At 40.7% G+C, this 22656-nt stretch overlaps 2 protein-coding genes across 10 annotated transcripts in view; both read right to left on the bottom strand.

Moving 5' to 3' along the window:
- The window catches only part of LOC309649073 (zinc finger protein 285-like), a 73250-nt gene extending 72499 nt beyond the window's left edge, over window positions 1–751 (bottom strand). Inside the window, exon 1 of one of the 2 annotated variants that reach the window (XM_082438614.1) lies at window positions 504–751. In XM_082438614.1, the coding sequence (XP_082294740.1) occupies window positions 504–590 (87 nt within the window). In that variant the 5' untranslated portion in view covers window positions 591–751. Of the gene's footprint in view, window positions 1–152 lie in introns of both variants that reach the window. The other variant, XM_082438609.1, reaches the window with a different exon arrangement.
- Window positions 752–1458: 707 nt separating this feature from the next.
- The window catches only part of ZNF180 (zinc finger protein 180), a 40032-nt gene continuing 18834 nt past the window's right edge, over window positions 1459–22656 (bottom strand). For 3 of the 8 annotated variants that reach the window (XM_082438701.1, XM_082438704.1, XM_082438702.1), the window contains 2 exons: window positions 18815–18941; window positions 15483–17683 (listed from right to left, as the gene is read on the bottom strand). In XM_082438701.1, coding sequence (XP_082294827.1) covers window positions 15939–17683; window positions 18815–18941 — 1872 coding nt within the window. In that variant the 3' untranslated portion in view covers window positions 15483–15938. Of the gene's footprint in view, window positions 4982–5812; window positions 6128–7503; window positions 7554–15482; window positions 17709–18814; window positions 18942–22656 lie in introns of those variants that run through there. The other 5 variants (XR_014256959.1, XM_082438706.1, XM_082438705.1 and 2 more) reach the window with 5 other exon arrangements.

Here is a 22656-nt window from a genome sequence, read left to right as displayed (position 1 = left end):
TGTGTAATAAATCCTTGTAGCTTATTTTATACACAACAGTTTGTACCTCTTAATCCCCTACCCCAATCTTGCCCCTCTCCCCACTGGTAACCACTAGTTTGGTCTCTATATCAGCTATGTGACATTTAGAGTGGAATTCAACCTGTGTGTACCTCAGGCGCTACAAAAACCAGACGCAGCAACAATACATCAGCAAAAGAATCTTTCACAACTTGTACAGTGCTTTAAAATTCTCCAAGGAACACATACAGAACATGAAGATTCAACTTCAGCAGCTCTTTACAGAAATGCCTTCACAGACAGAAATCTCTGAACTTGGTACAGAAGTGGGTGGGCGGCTACCATGAAAGAATTCAAGATACCATCAATCCTCGACTGCCTGGATTGGAGTCTCCCAAACGGGAGATGCCCGTCTCAGAGTCGGAGCTGCCGGCCTCAAACTGCTCCTTCCGAGCCTGAGGCGTACAAAGGGCTGCCGGCCCGGGCCCCGCCCCCCATCCCACCCCGGGATGCTCGGCGACCCGCCTCCTCAAACCCTTCCTTCGCCAAGCCGAGCTCGTTGAAATTCCCTGGTTCCGACCCTCCGCCATTCGCCGCTCTTTCCCCCTCAGATCCTTGAGATCTGGCCCCTGTGCCTGCGGCCGGAACAAAAGCCTCCAAGAACACTCACGTCCCTTTTCGTACTCACCACGGCATAAGAAACCAAAGCAGTGGTGCGCCGACCGGAAGCGGAAGTGGGCGACTACGGAGGACCCGGACTACACTTCCCAGAACCCTCTGCGGCGCGCTGTCTTAGTTTGAGTCCAGATGGTGATGGAATTAAGCGTGCACCTGGAGCTTTGCCAGACGAGTGCCGGAGGGCGGGGGGCGCTCAAGGTTGCAGCGCTCAGCTTTGGGCGCCGCTACACTCTTCTTTCCTCAAAAAAAAAAAAAAAAAAAAAAAAAAAAGTTAGGGACTTCCCTGGTGGCACAGTGGTTAAGGATCCGCCTGCCAATGCAGGGGACACGGGTTCGAGCCCTGGTTCGGGAAGATCTCAGAAGATCCCACAGGCTGCGGAGCAACTAAGCCTGTGCACCACAACTACTGAGCCTGCGCTCTAGAGTCCGCGAGCCACAACTACTGAAGCCCGCGCGCCTAGAGACCCTGCTCTGCAACAAGAGAAGCCACAGCAATGAGAAGCCCACGCACCACAAGGAAGAGTAGTCCCCGCTCACCACAACTAGAGAAAGCCCGTCCGCAGCAACGAAGACCTAACGCAGACATAAATAAATAAATAAATAAATAAATTTATTTAAAAAAAGTTACCGGGACTTCCCTGGCGGTCCAGTGGTTAAGACTCCCCTCTTCCAATGCAAGGGGTGTGGGTTCGAACCCTGGTTGGGGAACTAAGATCCCACATGCCACGCAGTGTGGCCAAAAATAATAAAAAAAAAAAATTTTTTTTTAAAAGTTACCACTCACTACTAACACGTTCACATTGTAGAAAGTGACAATATTCTCAAATCCACAATCCCTTACAGGGGATACAAAGCATTACTGATGCTTTGGTGTAAACTATATATAATATATATAATTATTATATATTTATATATATTAAATATATAACTTACATATAAAATCATATGTATTATATATGTATACATATTGTATTATATTACATATTTATATATATACTTATATACATAAAATTCCAAAATAGTGCATGGTCAATGTTAAGAAAACACGGGAGAAAAGTAAGAAAAAAAAAGGAAAAATGTAAGAAAAAAGGACGAAATTAAAGTCGTCTGTAATCCTAGCACCCAGAAACAATCATCATTAATATCTTGGCCCATTTACTTCTTGATCCTCTATGAGAGTAAATATGTATTAAAATTATTTTTTCTCCCCACAAAATTGGCATAATAATTTGGAACTATTTTTTCTCTCACTTTATATATCATGGGTAGCTTTCCATGTTACTAAATAATGGAATCATTTTAAGTGGTTGCTTAGGATTGTTTAGTTTTAGATGTTACAACCTTGTCCGCCAATGAAGTTATGCTTCCAGTCTTAGTGTATCAAAAGTAGGCATAATAATTTTCTTGAAATTTTCCCAATTTGATAAACCAAACACAGTGTCTCATTATGGAGATGTTGAATAGATGTTAATATATCAGTGGTGGGTAAATTGCCTATTTATATATCCTTTGCCCAGTTTTCATAACTGATTTGAAATGTTACCATGTCAAATACTAATTATGGTTCATACTCAAATGTATGTTCTGAATGCTCTGTTTTCTTCTAGAGATTATTCCAGCTGTTTGGGTTTTAAGCTCTTTCTTTTTTTCTGTTTTGTTTCCCCTATAGGTTTATCCTGCTTTCATCTTATCTCCATTCCTACTGATTACTTAATCCTCAATTATTTTTCATTCCACTTCCCAATTTGAGTTCTATGATTCATGTATTGGTTATATTTTGCTGTTGTGATAACAAGCGTTTAAGGTTATGGAAACTGCTAAAGATTTTGGCAAACTATAAAATTTAATATTACCTGTTTAGATCGCTGCTTTCCTCTACCTTACATGAACATCCTTTAATTGTGAGTTTAAATTCCCTTATAAACCAAGATTAAATAGTAAGAGATTTTAATCTTGCAAGTGATGGTTTTAATTATTTTTTAGTGTCTTGACATATAAAAATTTTAACTGAATGATTTCTGTGTTGTTCTATGTATATATACATATATATGTGTATTTTACAATTTAATATTTTGTTTCCTCATTGCTTTTTGGTCATAGACAGTAGATCACAATCCAATCTACTTAGCTGAATTTCCAGAGAAATTATAATAAATATATATTCCCAGCCCAACATCCTACTCTTAACCCACTGAATCACGAATCTAGGCTAGGGCACAGGAAATAGCATAATTTTAGACAGTCAGGGAAAATTTGAAATTGGCTGTTTTAGGAAGCTCTGGTCTACAAACTGTAAACAAGCCATATGTATTTCAATATAAGGTATCATCTCCTGAAGCTCTACCATTTTATCCATTATGTTACTGTATGAAGATGACTGAATATGTGGGTCAGTTCCTATGTGTATTTTACTTTTTCTACTGAATGCAAGAGGTGTGGTTACCCCCCAATTCTTCTCTATCACTAATCATTCATGATTATATTTATATAAGCATTATGGTTGGTACTTTTTTCCAGTAAACATTGATCTTTTCCTATTTAGTGCTCTTGACTTGATTTTTTTGGGGGGGGTTGGGGCTGCCTTTTGTTTATTTATTTAACCAGCTTTACTGAGATATAATTGACAAATAACATCGTGTAACGTTAAGGTGTACAATTTCATGATTTGGCATATGTCTGCCTTGTGATATATAAGGTTAGTGAGCACATCCATCACCTCATATAGTTACCTTGCTTTTTTGTGGTGAGAACATTAATATTTGCTCTCTTAGCTTATTTCAAGTATACAATAAAGTATTGTTAACTTTAGTCACCATGCTGACCATTAGATCCCCCGAACTTATTCATCTTATAACTGAATGTTTGTGCTCTTTGGCCAGTATCTTCCCATTTCCCCCACCTCCCAGTCCCTGACAACCACCAATCTACTCTCTGTTTCTATGAGTTCAACCTTTTTAGACTCCACAAGTAAGTGAGATCATACAGTATTTGTTCTTCTCTGTCTTTGCATTTGCTCTAAGTAAAAAAGGTCACCTTTTAAAAGTCCTGAGTGGCTAAAAGCAAATATCCGAACTCCTTGCTGAGATCCCTTACAGAGGACTTCTCGCCGCCTTCTTTTTTTTTTTTTTTAAGTATTTACAAAGTTGTGTTAGTTTCTGGTGTACAGCAAAGGATTCAGATATATATATATATATATATATATATATATACACACACACACACATATTAATATATATATTATATATATGTGTATATATATTCTTTTTCATACTTTTCCATTATGATTTACTATAGAATATTGAATATAGTTCCCTGTGCTATACAGTAGGACCTTGTTGTTTATCTATTTTATATATAGTAGTTTGTATCTGCTAATCCCAAACCCCTAATTTATCCCTTCCTCACCCCCTTTCCCCTTTGGTAACCGTAAGTTTGTTTTCTATGTCTGTGATTCTGTTCCTGTTTTATAAATAAGTTCATTTGTATCATTTTTTTTATTCCACATATAAGTGATATCATATGCTATTTGTCTTTCTCTTTCTGGGTTACTTCACTTAGTATGATAATCTTTAGGCCCATCCATGTTGCTGCAAATGGCATTATTTCGTTCTTTCTTATGGCTGAGTAGTATTCCATTATATATATATATATACCACATCTTCTTTATCCATTCATCTGTCGATGGACATTTAGGTTGTTTCCATGTCTTGGCTATTGTAAATAGTGCTGCTCTGAACATAGGGGTGAATGTATCTTTTCAAATTAGAGTTTTATCTGGATATATGCCCAGGAGTGGGATTGCTGGATCATGTGCTTGCCTTCTTGTACATACTTGAGTGCCTAGAAAAAGAACCTGATAGATCATAGTGATTATGTGGCAGGTCCCCTTTACTACTATAGTCTAACAAATGACCACAGACTTAGTGCCTTAAAACAACTACTTTATTATGCTCATGGGTTCTCTGGGTCATGAATTGGAAAGGGCACAGCAAGGATGGCTTTTCTCTGTTCCATGATGTCTGGAGCCTCAGCTGGGAAGACCCACAGGCTGGGTGGTAACTTGACAGCTGGGGAATGGAATTACATGACGTAGTTGATGGAGACGGTCAGCTGGGACCTCAGCTGGGGCTGTCAACTACAATACCTACACATGGCCTCTCCATGTGGTTTCCGAGGCTGCTTCACAGCATGGCGGCTGTGTTCCAAGTGTGAGTGCTCCAAGAGAACGAAGGGAAAGCTGCATCACTTTTTATGATTTGGCATTGAAAGTCACATATAGTGTTGCTGTCATATCATCAAAAGCCTGTTCAGATTCAAGGGCAAAGAAGATCAATCCCCCTCCCCCAACCTCTCAGTGGGAGGAATGTTAAAGTCACAGTGTAAGAAAAGTATGGATTTTAGAGGATTTGTTGGAAAATATAATCTGTCATATGGTGCTTCCCCCGAAGTTATAGTTTCTTCCCTTTCATTTCCCATTTAGCCCACTTGGAATTTGAATACAAATGAGGATCTGTCCACATGGCAACCGTATCAATCAGCTATACTAACCTCCTATTCTCAGAAACCTCACTTTGATGCCTAGGGGACGTGGCCCTCTCTCTCCATCTTTATTTATTTATTTATTTATTTAATTTATTTATTTTGGGCTGCATTGGGTCTTCGATGCTGCGCACAGGCTTTTCTCTAGTTGCGGCGAGCGGGGGCTACTCTTTGCTGCAGTGAGCAGGCGTCTCACTGCAGTGGCTTCTCTTGTTGCGGAGCACGGGCTCCAGGCACACAGGCTTCAGTAGTTGTGGCTTGCAGGCTCAGCAGTTGTGGCTCGTGGGCTCCAGAGCACAGGCTCAGTAGTTGTGGCGCATGGGCCCAGCTGCTCCGCAGCATGTGGGATCTTCCTGGACCAGGGCTCGAACCCGTGTCCCCTGCATTGGCAGGCGGATTCTTAACCACTGTGCCACCAGGGAAGCCCTCTCTCCATGTTTAAAACCAACAATGGATCACTCTGGCCTGACACTTCTGCCTACCTCTTCCCCATTTATGGATACTTGTGATTATGTTGGGCCACCAGTACGCAGGGTAATCTCCTTACATTAAGAGCAGCAGATTAGCAACCTTAATTCCATCTGCTATGACTTACCCAAGTAACATAGCCAGTAAGATGCCAATGAAATGCTGAAACGAATTTGTAATCAGGAATTCTTGGCTTCAAAGCTTGTGTTCTCTTCCCTAAATCCTGCTACCCCATCGCAGAAACATCGGAGTGCAGGAAAATCGGAGGTTGAAGGTTGATTCATTGACTGTATGGTATCTACATCCACCACTCACATTGAAGGATATGGGTGGTAGAGGAGTCTTAGAAAATTTCTTCCTTGCTCCTCTGGAAAAGTTACAGGATGCCTTTCTCTCTCAGTTCAAATGGTAATAATAAAGCTGTAGACCACATCACATAACTCTGAGAAGAAACCATACATTGAAGCATTTCTTGTGGACAGCAGAGAGAGGAAGTCAAAGTGAACCTTGATGATATTGTTAAACCAACACACTAACCAAACAACAGCAAAAGCCACCCCAAATGTGGAATAAAGCTTTCTGATGATTGTGGGTGAAAGCATTACTTCCGATAGAGAAATGGACAGTATTAACCTTGATAGAGTCTCTGTAACAACTACTTTATTATGCTCATGGGTTCTCCAGCCTGACACATGATTTTTGTATCCAAAAAATCATGTCAGAGGTGGACAGTATTTTCAGTGATAAAAAATGTGATAATGATTATGTCATGGGAATAAGCATGAATTATTCAACGTGAAATCCTGTTTGCTTTTGTTTTCTCAGATATGAAACACTGTGTGGAGTGCTCAAGTCATTAGTACACAAACGCTGAGAGACCGCTGTCTCCCCAAAATCGTGACCTTCCTGGCATTTGAAGACACTGTAGGGATGGTGCTGGCCTGCACTGCTCTTTCCTTGTCTGTACTCACAGCAGTGATTCTCGGGATCTTTGTGAAAGATCAAGAAACCTCCACTGTCAAGGTCAAAAACTGGGTACTCAGCTACCTTCGGCTCATTTCTCATTCTCCGCTTCTTCTGCTCCTTACTTTTCATTGGTCAGCCTAACATGGTAACCTGCAACCTCCAACAAATGACATTTGGAGTTGTATGTACTATGTATCTCTACTATTTGGCCCAAACAATCACTGTGGTTCTAGGCTTCAAGGCCACGGTGTCAGCGAGAAGGATGAAGTGGTACTTGGTATCAGGTGTTCCTAACTCTGTCATTCCCATCTGCTCTCTGGATTAAGGGACCCTCTGTGGAATCAGGCAGGAGGGTCACACTGCCCAGCCAAGGGCTGCCAATGGCCAATGTGGTAAAGTCGGCCATTAGAAGTGTCCCTTCTGCGGGCAAAGTGTGTGACAGTAGCTGGGGGACCCAGGGGATTCTCTGAGGGCTGTGGGTGAAAAGATAAGGGACATGGGGGAGGAAGCTGGTGAGTTCTGCGAGTCAGTAGGTGTTTCCTGTGGGCAATGGGCTGACTCCTGCAGAAATCTGGGGATGGTTAGAGAGTAGCATGTAGTTTGGCGAGTCAGGGCTGGGGGACCCTTCAGGGGAGAAGCCAGATGGGACTTCACTCTCTTTAGATGAAGACATGATTGAGGACCCTGCAGCTCCCAGAGCCTCCTCCTTTTTTTTTGACCCCACAAATGGAGAGTAGTGTGCTGTGTGTGTGTGTGGCAGGATGGGGGGGGGGGTTGGGGGGGTTGGGTGCTGGGGTGGACCACGGTCTCGAGACAAATGCAGTAATAAACAAACAAAAGACACAGACTTACCAAGTGTTCTGTCCTCTGTCTTCTGAATCGGGCTCCACACAGGGAGGATTCTGCAAGGACCAAGTGCAGGCGGCTCAGACAACCCAGACTGAACGCTGCTCTCCCCTGGGAAGATCCGAGCGGAGGGAAGCCGGGGTGGGCTCAAATACCAGGAGGAGCGCGGAGGGGGGTGGGGTGGGGCGGGGACGGGGAAGGGGCGGGGCTTCACACCTTCTCACGCATCTCGTTCAGCTCTGGCTGCCAGACTCCGCCCAACACAAACTTCCTCTCCTAATTTGATTTAAAGTTAAAAGTTTGGCACAATTTAAGGCAAGAACTTAGAACGTTTGTGAGCCAGATATATTATAAGTTAATTCCATTTAAATACTTAAAACCGTTCTAGCGCTGTGGTTCTCAGGTTGTGGTCCTGGACCAGCAGAATCATTGCAAACCCCCAAACTCCACCCCAGACCTACTGAATCAGAAACTCTCGGGTCGGGACCCAGAAATCTGTGTTATAAGAAGCACTCCCTCTGATTCTGATGCATGGCAAAGTTTAAGAACCACCTATGTAAAGGAAAAGTTGTGTTTTTTTTTTTAAGTTGAGATATATGTTGTATAAATTAAGATTTTGTTCTTATCATTTGGGGAAATCGAAGCTAGGTAGGTGGTGGATTGACTGCATTCGGGTGATTAGGTTAGGAATTCGATGGTTCTAGATCATTAGATCATCTAATTATTTAAATTATACTAAATTGTTTAAATTATACTTGTGTAAATTGGGGGGCAGTAGGAAACCAATTATAGTCTAATTTGTCCCAGATGTTTGATAGATGGAGTACTGTTTTCCACAAGAGGAAGTAAGCCCATATTTCAATCAGGTTCTAGCACATCTGGCTGAGTGATGTGAGGCCCTCCAACCTTGAAAAATAGAAGCAACTGTTAAAAGCAAGGGGATTAAGAAAACCACACAAGAAAAAGAACTATCGACCAGAATTCTATCTAGATATTTGGTTCCTAAGCCTCCCTCAGCCATATATTTAGCGTTGTTTTAGAGTTGGTATTTGTATTTCCCCTCCTTTATGGTTTGTCTCCTGGATAAATAATCTACACTTTGCCTGCCCCACCTCCACTCCCATTTGATGAAATGGGCCATATTCATTTACATATTTTTTCTTGTTTTCTTCCTAAGTTTTAACAAAGAGCAAACGAGGGTCTCATGGAAGGTTGAGTTATCATTAATCCCAATCACTTTTTTCCCCTTATCTGCTCCCTTCAATGATAAACATGACCAAATACACCTGGGGCTGGGCTCCCTTATTTTTTATTTATTTATTTGTTTATTTAATAGATCTTTATTGGAGTATAATTGCTTCACAAGACTGTGTCAGTTTCTGTTGCACAACAAAGCGAATCAGCCACATGCATACACTTGTCCCCATATCCCCTCCCTCTTGAGCCCCCCTCCCATCCTCCCTATCCCACCCCTCTATGTCATCGCTGGGCTCCTTTATTAATGGCATCTTTATGCGTCTTTATAGAGCCCGTGGCCTATCCACCAGAGGCAAGTAATGAAGCGATCAACCTCCAGTGTCAGTCAGTGAGGGGCCTAAGCTGGAATTTTAGATGCCCCTTTCATTGTGAGATTAAAATGTGTAGTTTCCAGATCTTCATCCTAGTGAAGGTGACTTTTTTCTGTATGGACCTCCATATAAGCCTATTTTTCACATGTTATAAAATTAATGATGACCAACACTTGCCTGCAGGGCAATTGGGACTGACCAATATAATGCACCTTTATTTGAAGGCTATTAGAAGTTGAGTTTGTGCCTGTTGTGGACTGAATGCTTGTGTCCCCTCACCAAACTCATATGTTGAAATCCTAACCCCCAATGTGATATTAGGGGGTGAGGGCCTTTGGGAGGTGATTAGGTCATGAGGGTACCTCACAAATGGGATTAGTGCCCTTACAGAGGCCTCAGAGACCTTGTGAGGACAAAACAAGATGTGCAGCTAAGGAGCAGGAAGTGAGTCCTCAGACGCTGATACAGCCAGTTTAAAGTATTTTTGTTATAGCAGTCTGAACAGATTAAGAATGCCTTTCTTCAGCACACTTGATACTGCATCTCACGAAGGACCCATGGCTCTGTATTGACCTACCTTGGTCCAGCTGTCCATGACTAATGGTTTCTCAATGCTCCAAGTGTTCCTGCTTGGCTGGCAGGAATTCCACACAGGTTAGTGGCCCCTGTGGCATATGTAACACCACCCAAATGTCTCTCGAAGTGTTTTTTAACCTATTATCTACAAGACAGTACAAGCCCATTTCTATCTTTCTGCCTTAACATAAGCTACTCACCCAAGAGCCCTGGTTTCAAATTGCTGCTGCATCACTGATGGATCCCCAGGATGATGTGCAACCCAAGAGGCTGCTCAGCTTTTAAGGGTGTGAACTAATGCTGCTGTTTCCAATTTAACTCTTGTTTTAACCTAGTCTCCATCTTTTACTTAAACATTTTTTTTTCTCATTCAGTGTTTTCTGACCAACTTGAATGTTTCAAAAACACAACCCCCCACAATTTTATAGTTTCATTTAAAGCTAGAAACTTCAGTTTTCCTTGTATAAAAAAATGCAACTGGACTTTATCCAGCAGTAACAGAGAACAATACTGCAAACACAGTAGTCATCCCATCTTCCCATGTGGACATAGGAACCATGATTGGATACTCATACAAGGTAGAGGCTACACCACCTGGGGATGGGTGTAGCCTGTGGTGACTGGGCATCCAGTTTTCTGGGGACACATCTTGGAACTGGCTGTATTGTATACAGGTCTAGATGATCAATTCTATCAGCTATATCTAATTAAAGCACCAGATTACAAAAAGAGACTCCAACTCCCTCTACCCAGTGCAACATAAATACTAAAGCAGAGAGTTTCAGTGATGGAACCCCATATAATTAGTAGAGAATAGTAATACCAGAAACTACAGATAAACAGTTTTGAGATTTCATCAGAAAACCCTCTTCTGGCTTTTCCATAGGTTTGGTCCTTCTATAACCTAATCCCCACTACTAAAATTTCAGCACATTCCACTTATGATCACAGTTACGTGTTACTTCTTAAAAATAAATTATCAATTAAAGTTAATGGCATGTCCATGAAGTTTTTTCAAGAGTACAGAAAAATCAGGAACTTACACCCAGAGAAAGTTCCAGCATTCCACAAAATATCTGGCAGGGGTAGTGTGGTCCCAGTCCCTTCAGAAAGTGAGCAATGGTGGAGAAACATGTGGACAAACCAAATATAGAACAAGAAGAAGAGCTTCTGGTCAGAAGAATCACCAACCTGCTGGATCTGTTGTGCAGCGAACCACAGGCATAGGTATCAACAGTCCAGATCTAAGCAAACACTGTCAGAGAGTAACTAGTAGAGTCTGGGCAGGAAAGAGGAACAATACTCAAAAGGAATATCTGTGTTTCAAGAACTTGATCCAACAGTTAAATTCCAGGAGTCCTCCCTGAAGAAGAGAGGAGGTGACCATGAAGACTGTCATGACCTCAATAGAACACAAAAGATGTTAAAGAGTCCAGAAAGGTGATATAACTACTACAGAAAGGTTTATCAATCCTATTTATCAACCTATTTCCACTGAAATGCCATCCTCAGTGGATTACAAATCAGTACCACATTGGCCATAAGACAGAAGGTCCAACTTTACTGTTCCAACATGAAGATCCACTTGGCAAATGCCAAAAGTGATATTTTAAAATGTAACAATACTATTTTTACTGCAAAGCATAATAAAACAAACACTGATTTAGTTAGACCCCCAAACAAATCCAAATAAGGATTAAATTATCCTAAGCAGTAAAAACTGCCCATGTCACCAACTTGTTTGTGGTTTTACAAAAGCAGGTTTAGAAAGCTTTTGCATATCTACTCACAACAAAAGTTACTGAATATTTGCTTGGTAATTTGACCTGGTTTATAATCCCCCTATCCTTTCTAAATGCCCAGCGTCTGAACCATCTTTTTACATGAGGAGTTTTTCACTAGAAAAGGAATGGACACCACTCAGAGATCCCAGACTTGGAAGTGGAAGCAAAGATATGAAGCCCTGGGTGAGGAAGAGAGTACACGTTTTTGGTTGTAAGAGAGCTGTGATAGGTTAAGTAGGAGGCTGCATATACATATTAAAGTTAAGTGAAAATGTAGAGAGTGAAGAAAATGTTGACATATGGGCTAGGCAAGGGCGGGCTATACTGGAAATCTTTTGTTTTTACCTTTGCTGTTGCTTAGCAAATGAGTAACAATTCTATGAATGACAAACTGCCCAAAGAATTAGTATGAGCGGAAGGCAGAGCCCATCTACAACTATGGACGCTCCAGGAAACACTAGGCACTGGTGGCCCTGGCATCTTAACCTTCCACACAACTCAGGTGCAGGCACAGCCTACGATCCACCAGAACCAGGCACTTGCCCAGACTTCGAATCAGAAGATATAGTTCTTTACTATATCTCAAGGAACTTTGGGAACACTGAGGAACTCTCATGGCTCTGCAGCATGATTCAGCAACTGTTTCTGTGAAGCCCTGAACATTGTCTTTCTTGCCAGTTCTTGAAGCCACCTAATATCTTCTGAATCAACTGGTTGGAATTGGCTCATGTGCTTTCCAATTAAGAACCCAAGCTGCTACAATTTGTAAAGAGCAATATGCAATTTACTGACGTGACTCATCAAGTGTTCTAAAGGGAAACTGAGTCCATGTGCAACCTCTTTCAGCAAACAGGAAGAATACTGATTTTTCAAGATAAAGTTCTAAAGGCGTAGGTAAGATTAACTGGTCTTATCAAGTACATTAAATGAGACATACGAAATAAAGGGTATTGATTAAGTACAAAATCCAAAAGAAATTTAGAAATATAAAAGGCATATCTGAAAACAGCATCAGAAAGTCTGGATTCCCTCCCTGCTCCAAGCTGAAATCTCTTTGGACAAAAAAAAAAAAACCAAAAACATGGGCTTCCCAGGTGGCACAGTGGTGGAGAATCCACCTGCCAATGCAGGGGACACAGGTTCAAGCCCTGGTCTGGGAAGATCCCACATGCCGCAGAGCAACTAAGCCCGTGTGCCAAAACTACTGAGCCTGCGCTCTAGAGCCTGTGAGCCACAGCTACTGGAGCCCACATGCCACAACTACTGAAGCCCACACGCCTAGAGCCTACGCTCCACAAGAGAAGCCACCGCAATGAGAAGCCCGCGCACTGCAACGAAGAGTAGCTCCGGCTCGCTGCAACTAGAGAAAGCCCACGTGCAGCAACGAAGACCCAACACAGCCAAAAATAAATAAATAAATAAATAAATAAATAAATTTATAAAAACAACAAAAACAAACAAAAACATTAAAAGCACGTTTATCTTTGTCAGGCCTAGGAGTAAGCTGAAACATCAAACCACAAAATAAGGTGGACAAAGTACAAAAGTACTGAAGACTAAGCAGGAGTGTGGGAGGAAACATGATGACTACAGTTAATGCTGCTGAATGGTACATTTGAAAGCTGCTAAGAGAGCAAATCCTAAGAGTTCTCTCCACAAGGAAAAAAAAAACCCACTTTTTTCTTTTTCTTCTTTTAGTATCTATATGAGATGATGGATGTTAACTCATTGTGGTAATCATTTCACAATATATATATATTTTTTGGCTGTGCTTGTGGGATCTTAATCCCCAACCAGGGCTTGAACCCACGGCCCCGGCAGTGACAGCGTGGAGTCCTAACCACTGGACGGCCAGGGAAGTCCCCATTTCACAATATTTGTAAGTCAAGTCATTATGCTGTACACGTTAAACTTATGTCAATTATATCTGGATAAATCTATAAAAATGTTTTAAAAAATTGGTTCTAGGAGAGAGAGTATTCCTTAACATCCATGTATTTTAAAACGCTTTGGTCACCTTTCACTTATTTCTAATTTTACTGGAGTATGGTGAAAGAAATTTGGCCTGTCAAATCTCTATACATTTTGCTATGGCAAAGTACAATTTTACTTTGTGAATTTTACACAAAAATTTTTATGCAGGGGACATATGTGATTATATATGTGTCATACATATGTCATTAAAATCAACTTACTGATTCCCCCTTTTAAACCTAAATTTTAGGTTCAGAGGTTTAAATATGTATTTTTAGCACACTGTCACTTTAACTTCTCTTCATTATTGGTTGACCATTTTTTAAAAGAATACCTTTCCTACAGAGGGAAATTACTGAGCAAATAATGAAATTAACATTTTTGTTTATTTACTGGATCTACCTTACTTCAAAACACTTGGCAACCATAATGCACCACCTAGGAACTGATGTAATACTTATGACTTAGTGCACATAGATGACTCATATTCAACCTGGCCAAGAACACACAATCACACACTCACTTCAAAATTCTTTGCAGTTTTATCAATTTCATTTCCAATGAAATATTTTTAACACTAAAAAGATTACTTGGAGATAAACCCCTTCCCAAACCTGAAATCTTCACAGGCCTCCTTCTTAGCCCAGTTGGCTTTAAACTCATTTGTACAATCCTGTCTCCTGTCTTCAAAGTAAGATTCAACATGCCCAGTGAAAATCATCCACTTGTACCTAGCACTGATATTGGTTTTATCTATAATTTTGGGGAAAAGCCGCTTAACCATGTCCCACTACCAAATTAGCATTTTCACAATTTTATGTCCTCCCCCAAAGGCAGTGCATGGAGAACCCCTTCTCTTCCTCTATCTGTGCATTCATGGACTAACTGAAGATTCTCCTGGGGTCGCCAGCCAGTTTTCCAGCCGTCAACAACTGTTCCCCCAGAACTTCAGTCACTGCGAGGTGTGCTGCACTCTCTGGCTTAACCCTCATAAAGATGAATCCACTTAGGGTCATATCCTGGGGACAGAATTCACTAAGGGTAACCCCTATTAGATATCACTTTATCTGTTTTTTTTTTTTTCTCCAGGGAATTTACCTCTATTCTCTGGTCTCTCAGTTCAACTCTCAGCCTATTTTTCAGTAACTCTCTAGGATCAGAGGTTCCACGTCCATGACAATCCATAGGATTAGAATTCATGATATGGGGCAAAGGCCAGAAAGACTTGTGAACCAAATCTAAAAAACCAATGAGAAGCTACAAATATTACCTCACTAAAAGCATTCTTGTGAGCTTAATTTAGGTGGCAAGCACTTAGCCAGGGCAGTACCTTCCTACTCAGAGGATTCTCACATTAAGGAACATATCACAAAGAATAAAAAGACAATACAACCTGACAGAAGAAAAAAAAACACCTTAAAAATAGAGCTCCTTTATACTGCTTTTGATATATGGGTTAAAAAAAAAAAAAAAGTCCATTTGCCCTCCATACTGCCCATGCAGTCTCAGTCCCTCTGGCTTAAATTTCCAGTTCCACATTCCCAGGGAAATATTTTATTCTCAATGAGGAACATTCCTGGGAATCTAAGTCTTAAGGAGTAACCTGTTCATGCTAATCCAAATGGAACTCTCAGAACCCTGAGGGATCTTTGCTATCTGACTGTCCAGTCTTTCCTAAATGGTCAAAGAGATGGAAATGTTTGTATTTTTTGACTATTACTCATATCATTTATTAGTATTATAAAAAAGCATACATTCAAAAAAAAACAGGCATAAACCTAAAATTAAAACAGATACGCCTAGAATCCCTTTAGATCCTGATCCAAACACAAATATCTTATCATGATGGTTCTAGAAATGAATGTTCTATACTCTTGCCCTGCATTTTTCAGTTCATCTCATAGCCATTTCCCTAATTTTTACAAAATCTTCACATATAAGAGAAAGTGCTGTATGAAACTGATTACTAAGTAGCTGCTAGGGAAATCATGTTGGAAAATGATACACTGAAATGTCGTTTTCCAGTCTAAGTTCTAACAACTACAGCAATTTCCCAACCTTCTCAACAACAAGCCCACCGGTATTAGCATTCTCATTTATTCTTTATTGGAAAAGAGGTCCACCTCACTGGCAATCACTCCACAGCATATTGCCCATTTAATGATAATTCTCTCAAACTCAGGTCGAAGTGCTTTCTGCAAGGAAAAGTGCCAATAGTTATTACTTTTGTGGGAATGTGTTATTAGGGCCAAGTTTGATTTTTTAACATGGAATTGCTAAGTAAAATATGTGATTCATAGTTTTTCTCTATTTCTTCCCCAGAACAAATTTCCAGATACACAATAACAGAGAGCTAACTGAAAGCTTTTTCCACGCACATTGTTTTCATGGTAGTTCTTTCCAATACATGTAATCCTGGAGGAATGGAAGGAGGGAAGGAGGAAGTGAGGGGCTGAAGGGAGGGAGGAAGGGAAGGAGGGAAGAAGGGAGAGAAGGAGGGAGGGTGGGAGGGATATACTCTGGCTGAAAGATTTCTAAACTAGTTACATTCATAGGGTTTCTCTTCAGTATGAGTTGCCTGATGCCTAATAAGTTTAGAACTATTAATGAAAGCTTTCCCACACTGATTACATGTAAAGGGTTTCTCTCCAGTATGAGTTCTTTGATGTACAATAAGTCGAGCACTCAAGCTGAATGTTTTTCCACATTGATTACATTCATAGGGTTTCTCTCCAGTATGAGTTCTCTGATGTTGAGTAAGGCATGAACTCTGCCTGAAGGATTTCCCACACTGACTGCACTCATAGGGCTTTTCTCCAGTATGAGTTCTCTGATGTACAACAAGAACATAACTCTGGCTGAAGGACTTCCCACATTGATTACATTCATAGGGTTTTTCTCCAGTATGAGTTCTCTGATGCATAACAAGGTGAGAACTGCGGTTGAAAGATTTCCCACACTCATTACATTCATAGGGTTTCTCTCCAGTATGAGTTCTTTGGTGTGCAACAAGTTGAGAACTCCAGCTGAAAGATTTTCCACACTGATTACATTCAAAGGGTTTTTCTCCTGTGTGACTCCTCTGATGCGCGACAAGTTTGTAACTTTGACTAAAGGACTTCCCACATTGATTGCATTCATAGGGTTTTTCTCCAGTATGAATTCTTTGATGGGCAATAAGCTTATAACTCTGGATAAATGATTTTCCACATTGATTACATTCGTAGGGCTTCTCTCCAGTATGAGTTCTTTGATGTGCAATAAGTTTGTAGCTCTGCCTGAATGACTTTCCACACTGACTGCATTCATAAGGCTTCTCTCCAGTATGAGTTCTCTGATGCACGACAAGGACATAGCTCTGGCTAAAGGATTTCCCACACTGATTACATCTATAAGGTTTCTCTCCAGTATGAGTTCTCTGATGGGAAACGAGGTGAGAGCTGCGGCTGAATGATTTCCCACATTCGTTACATTCATAAGGTTTCTCCCCTGTGTGAGTTCTCTGATGTGCAACAAGATGAGAGCTCCAGCTGAAGGATTTCCCACACTGATTACATTCAAAGGGTTTCTCTTCAGAATGATTTCTCATGTTTTGAGCAAGGCATGAACTCTGGGAGGTTTTATTACATTTATACTGACTCTCTTCAACAGAGATTCTCTGTTGTTCATTATGGGATATACTGTGGTTCAAAACTTGCCCACATTCCTTAAAATCAAAGGATCTTCCTTGTGCGTGTATTTTCTCATGGAGATTTAGGGGTTTATCACGGCTAAAATGTTGAATACTGTCACTAAATCCATAGGATTTATCTTCTGTTTGAGTTTTTGTAAACTGAATAAAATGAATGCTTTGGGGGAGGTTTCCACATTCTTTATTTTCACAGAGTTTCTCACTATCATTAATCATCTGATGAGTGTTTACCATAGAATTATAATGCAATTTTTTAACATGTGAAGCATGTTTATGAAAATGGTTTCTTATGGGTATCATCTGTGGTGAAAGAAGACTGGAATTCAGACCACGCTTCTCCTCAAGGTCATCACTTTTGCAGGCTCTCTCATGACTAACAGCTTTTCTGTGAGTGAATGTCACTTCCTTCAAAAGTCTCTCTTGTTTTTCCTGTTGCTTCTCCAACAGCTCCTTACAATCCTGAACTTCTTCACATGAAGATAACCAAGGATCATCTCTTGTCAACCTTTCTATCTTCACTCTGTGGGATGGTTCATCACCAAAAATGCTCTGCTTTGATGTTGATTCTCTTCTTCCAAGTGCAGTTGCCGAGTCTGGAAGGAAGCAAAATAAAACACCCTAGCCAAAAAAATGTTAGAGCTGGAATAGGGGAATAAAAGCTGATAAGAAAGTATGCAATTATATGTGGATTTGTTTTCAGCTATGGACCTATAACATGAATTGAGAAAGCAAAAGGATGGGATGAAGCAGTAAGCAGAGAACTACCATAGTCCAATAGCGTAACAAGGCATTAATATGAAACTATTTCAATCTTAGTGTTGCTGAATAAAAAGACTTTAGATGTCAAATATCTCCATATTCCAAAATAAGATCCCCTATGCAGAATCTACAGAATTGCAAAACAATTTTGCAATCCTTAGCAAAAAAATAGAGGGTCCTTGCTACCTTCTTTAGTGCTAGATATATGTTCACTGAAATAGAAATTAGTGTCTACATTTCTAGGAATTTCTGGAGGCATGAAACTTGCTAGCACAGTCTGTGTTAGCAAGACAAAGTCAAACTACTTTGTGAACCAGGAAAAAATAATGGGGGCACTGTTATCCCAGGTTCCCTAAATGCCTTAGGGGCTAATATGGCCCCATGAATTCCTTTAGTTCCAAGTGAGAGAGGATGAAGATTAGCTCATAAACAGAAGCCTTGGTGGCTATTAGGCCAGGCAATAGAAAGTACACTTGGAAAAAGTGGTGATGTATATAGCCCACCAGGTGTGGGAGATGGAGAAATATGCAGCATGCCCTATGGGAATTTTTCAAACAAATCTTCTATACCTGTAATGACTCCTAAATGTCTGTTTCTCACCTGGATATGCGTGTTGAGAAACTCTTTTTATACTTATCCCCTTGTTCCAACTAGGAGACTGCATCTGGTTTGAAAAGCTGATAGGGAAAGATACAGGACTTTGGGTATTTGGGCTGGGGACAAAAGAAAATCACTTCAGAATTTGGTCCCAGTCCTTGGCCTTTAGGAGTCAAGAAGACTGCATGAGCTCAAACCCAAGAATCTGTACCTTTGCTACCCTACAAATTAAAACTAAATCTTCACTGGGGAATAAAAAGCACAAATGCAATCTATGTGTGGTCAAAATCATTCTGGCCTCTGAATTCCCTAGCTCTTGTGAAATCATTTCAATATATAGACTTCATTAAAGGGGACTGTACTCTTACCCCAAGAGACTAGGTGCCTGTGGTTCTCCAGGATCACATCTCTGTCCAGGGTCCTCCAGGCAGGGTTCAAAGTGCCTTCTTCCTCCTGAGTGAAGTCCACAGTCACTCTTTGGAAGTTCACTCCTTCCTAAAACAGGACACACATTCCTGCTCAGTTGGGTATCATTTCCTTCCAATGTTCACAGAGGAAAAGTTTGACAGGTGGAAGAAAGAAAACCTGGTGGCCTGGAAATTGTCTTGATATGATCAACATTCAAAGGATTCTAGTCAAGGGATACAGGTACCTTCAAGGTGAGCCCCTTTGGGTTTTGGATGCTGGACCTGTTTATATAACCCCAAAGAGGAACACCAGATAGGAAATGACATAAACTGTTTTCTCTCTTGTTGACCTTAAAGAAAATGCTTATTCTGATTTTTGCATTGGTGAATATAGAATTCCTACTTAGGAATTCCCTCCAAATTCCCGAGAAACTAACAGAACAGGGTCAGCAAACTTTTTCTCTCAAAGGTCAGAGAGCAAATATTTTAGGCTTGGCAAGCCATACGGTCTCTATTACAACTACTCAGTTCTGCTGCTATAGCGAGAAAGCAGCCACAGAAAATATATGAACAAATGGATGTGGCTGTATTACAATAAAACTTTATTTTCAAAAAACAGGTGATGGGCCAGATTTGGCACACAGGCTTTACTGATGCCTGAGACAGAAAATGAAATGTGGGCCTTAATGAAAGGCAGTATGTACAGGTTAAGAGCACTGGATATGGAAAAGAGACGTGGGTTTTCTCATCTATTAAGAGCCTATGTCTGAATTTTTTTAAAAAAATATATCTAATCTGATCATCTGTCTATTAATGGTGAGTTTATTCCATTTCTATTTATTAGGCTTAATGATACCCAATTCATTGTGCTGTTGAGTGAATTAATTGTAATGATATATGAAAAGCCATTACCAGAGTTTACCCAAAAAAACAAAGGCTGGGAATTATTATCAGGATGATTAGGTTTGAGAAGCCTCAAAAAATAAGTGACAGCCAATGAGACCTTTATCCTGAACTCTTAAGTCTTCAGAAAACATTTTGTCCACACTATGAGCTGCACCATAGGGCCTGTCATTACTGCCATGTAAAGGGGGTCTCTTGGACTGCCTCCTCTAAGCAGGAAAAAACCTCCTTCTAAGACTTTTGGGCAGGAATTTTGTTCCAAAAAAGTGCTGGAGGTGATCTGTCCTTACCCAAAGGCAGCAAAAACCACAGAAGTCGAATGCCACTTGCCAAGGCTTTTTAAATAGATGGGGTGTTCTTAAGCTGTGGTTCATGCATAGAACATGAAGTCCCTGAATCCCATGAAACTCCATGCAAAATGCTGCTGTACCTTTTTCTAAGTTGTGGCCCATAAATTTCACTAAAATCTCAAAGGTTTTCACAGTTACCCCAAAATGGAATTCAGAAATATCATTTGTTATTTCTCATTATTCATTTCGTGCCATTTCTTCAGGATTGAAGATCTTACAAGGATGAACTGAGTCAAAGAAAATAATCAGAACCACAATGTTGTTTATAGGTAATAACAATTATGTAAATATTTTTAAGCAGCAGTTTAAAGAAATAGAAAGTTCAGCCAGAAGAACCTACAAATACATGTGTTATTCTTTCAGGTCATATTTTTTTTAAGATCTTAATAAAACATTGATCTAATACTTAAAAAAAAAAAAAAAAAAAAGGAAAAGAAATACCACGTGCAAACTGCCCCCTGTGCTGAACATGGATCTACAGGTACTGTTTTTCAACCTCCAATCATGCTTCCTTTTAATAAACACTCCCCTTCACTGTTTAATGTAGGTCCCTTTAATATCAAACGTCTTCAAATGTTAAATAAATAATACTAGACTAGATTAGCACTCCCCACTGCACCCCAGGCTATATGTTCTCAAAGTTCCAGTAATTTCTATCATAAGACTCACCACGCTTTCTTATCATTTGCATAATGGTCATCTTTGTCACTAGGCTGTAATCCATGAGGGCAGTAACTCCAGAGTTTAGTACAGTGTTGGTGTAAAGTGTAGACTAATTATATATTTGGTAAATTATTTCAGTAAGTGAATCAATAGTATATCAGTAGACTCTGTAATATATCAAAATAATCCTGGTTCAAATTCTGATAGAAATCCTCTCCTCTCACCTGAATCTCACAAGGCCCATCACATACCCATTTGAAAAGGTCCTTCAGCGTATGGATACTGGCTGTTTCTGGACTTCTATCCCCTCTTATTCTATTCTTCCTCTCACCTGTCCCCTACTCCCCAGTCCTCAAAATTTCTTCCCAAACCCTTCAACTGTGCCCTTGGGAACTCTTCTTCTATAATAATGAAATCCGGAATTTCCCTGGTGGTGCAGTGGTTAAGAATCTGCCTGCCAATGCAGGGGACACCAGTTTGAGCCCTGGTCCGGGAAGATCCCACATGCCGCAGAGCAACTAAGCCCGTGTGCCACAACTACTGAGCCTGCTCTCTAGAGCTCACGAGCCACAACTACTGAGCCTATGCGTCACAACTACTGAAGCCCACATGCTCTAGGGCCCACGCGCTGGAACTACTGAAGCCCGTGCGCCTAGAGCCCATGCTCCACAACAATAGAAGCCACCTCAATGAGAAGCCCGCACACCGCAACTACAGAGAGCCCACATGCAGCAACGAAGACCCAACACAGAAAAAAAAAAAAAAAAAAAAAAAAGAAATCCTACATCTTCATCAAATATTCTCTCTACATCCCTGTGTTAATAGAAACCTACACTTCCCCCCTGAGGACTCCCTCCTCTGCAGTCCTCACAGGCTCAGGGTGGTCGTGCTCTCCCATACCAGGGGTCTCAGCAACAGAGGGGGAGGAGGGTGTGTGTCCTCCCAGTTACCCTGAAACTCATGCCATTTACCTCACTTCTTGGAGCTTTGTTGTACCAACTTCTTGAACACCACCCACACCCGCAACCACTGAAGATTTGTAATACCTAGGATTTATCCTCTAATTCAAGAACTTGTACTGTCTTGTCTTGCTTAGTCTATAGCATCCACATGTAGAGTCCTCTGGTAATAATATAAAAATAACTGACTTTAATGAAGCACTTACTGTGTGGTGTCAGGCAGTGTGCTAAGCATGTTGCATAAATTATCGCTCACTTAATTCTCACAAGGCCCCTTGTGAGAAAATACCATTAGCGGCACCATTTTTCAGGTGAAGAGCTAGACGGTCAGAGAAATTAACACGTAGGCCTAAGGTTAGTGACTGGGATGCAACCTCAAGTTTCCCTAACATCACAGACTATGTTCTCAGTCATCAACTCATATGGCCAGCCCAACTCCCAGATCTTGAAATCACCATAAAGTACTCCACCTCTCAAGTTGCACACCCAGAAGCGCTCACTCTTTCATTACAACATCAGAATTCTCCACTTTACTTGCTTAATCACTCCCTTTACTCCTCTCATTCTCTGCTGCTTTGGGGCCTTTACTAAAATATCTACTATCACTATCCTCCAGTCTGTAGTCTTTTCCTTTCTGTTTAGCACCCTCTTTTATCTTTCCCATCTTCATTATTCAGGTGAGAGCCTGTGGATCACTCACCTTAATCTTTCTATTTGATATATTCAAAAATTCTCTTTCAAATATTACCCTGACCTATGGGGCTTCCACTGAATATACCTGGCTACAAAAACTAAACAAATCTGAATGTTAAATCTGTTCTCCATGGAAAGTAGGTTACGGAACGCCACAGGTAAAGAAAACCACAAAAGCAGCTGGATAGAGTATTATTAACAGTCACTATCGGGAATCCCTCTGCGCTTTCACTGC

The sequence above is a fragment of the Balaenoptera physalus genome (assembly GCF_965194825.1).
Source record: "Balaenoptera physalus genome assembly, chromosome: 19".
NCBI classification, from domain to species: domain Eukaryota; kingdom Metazoa; phylum Chordata; class Mammalia; order Artiodactyla; family Balaenopteridae; genus Balaenoptera; species Balaenoptera physalus.
This window is presented reverse-complemented; position numbering and strand designations above follow the sequence as displayed.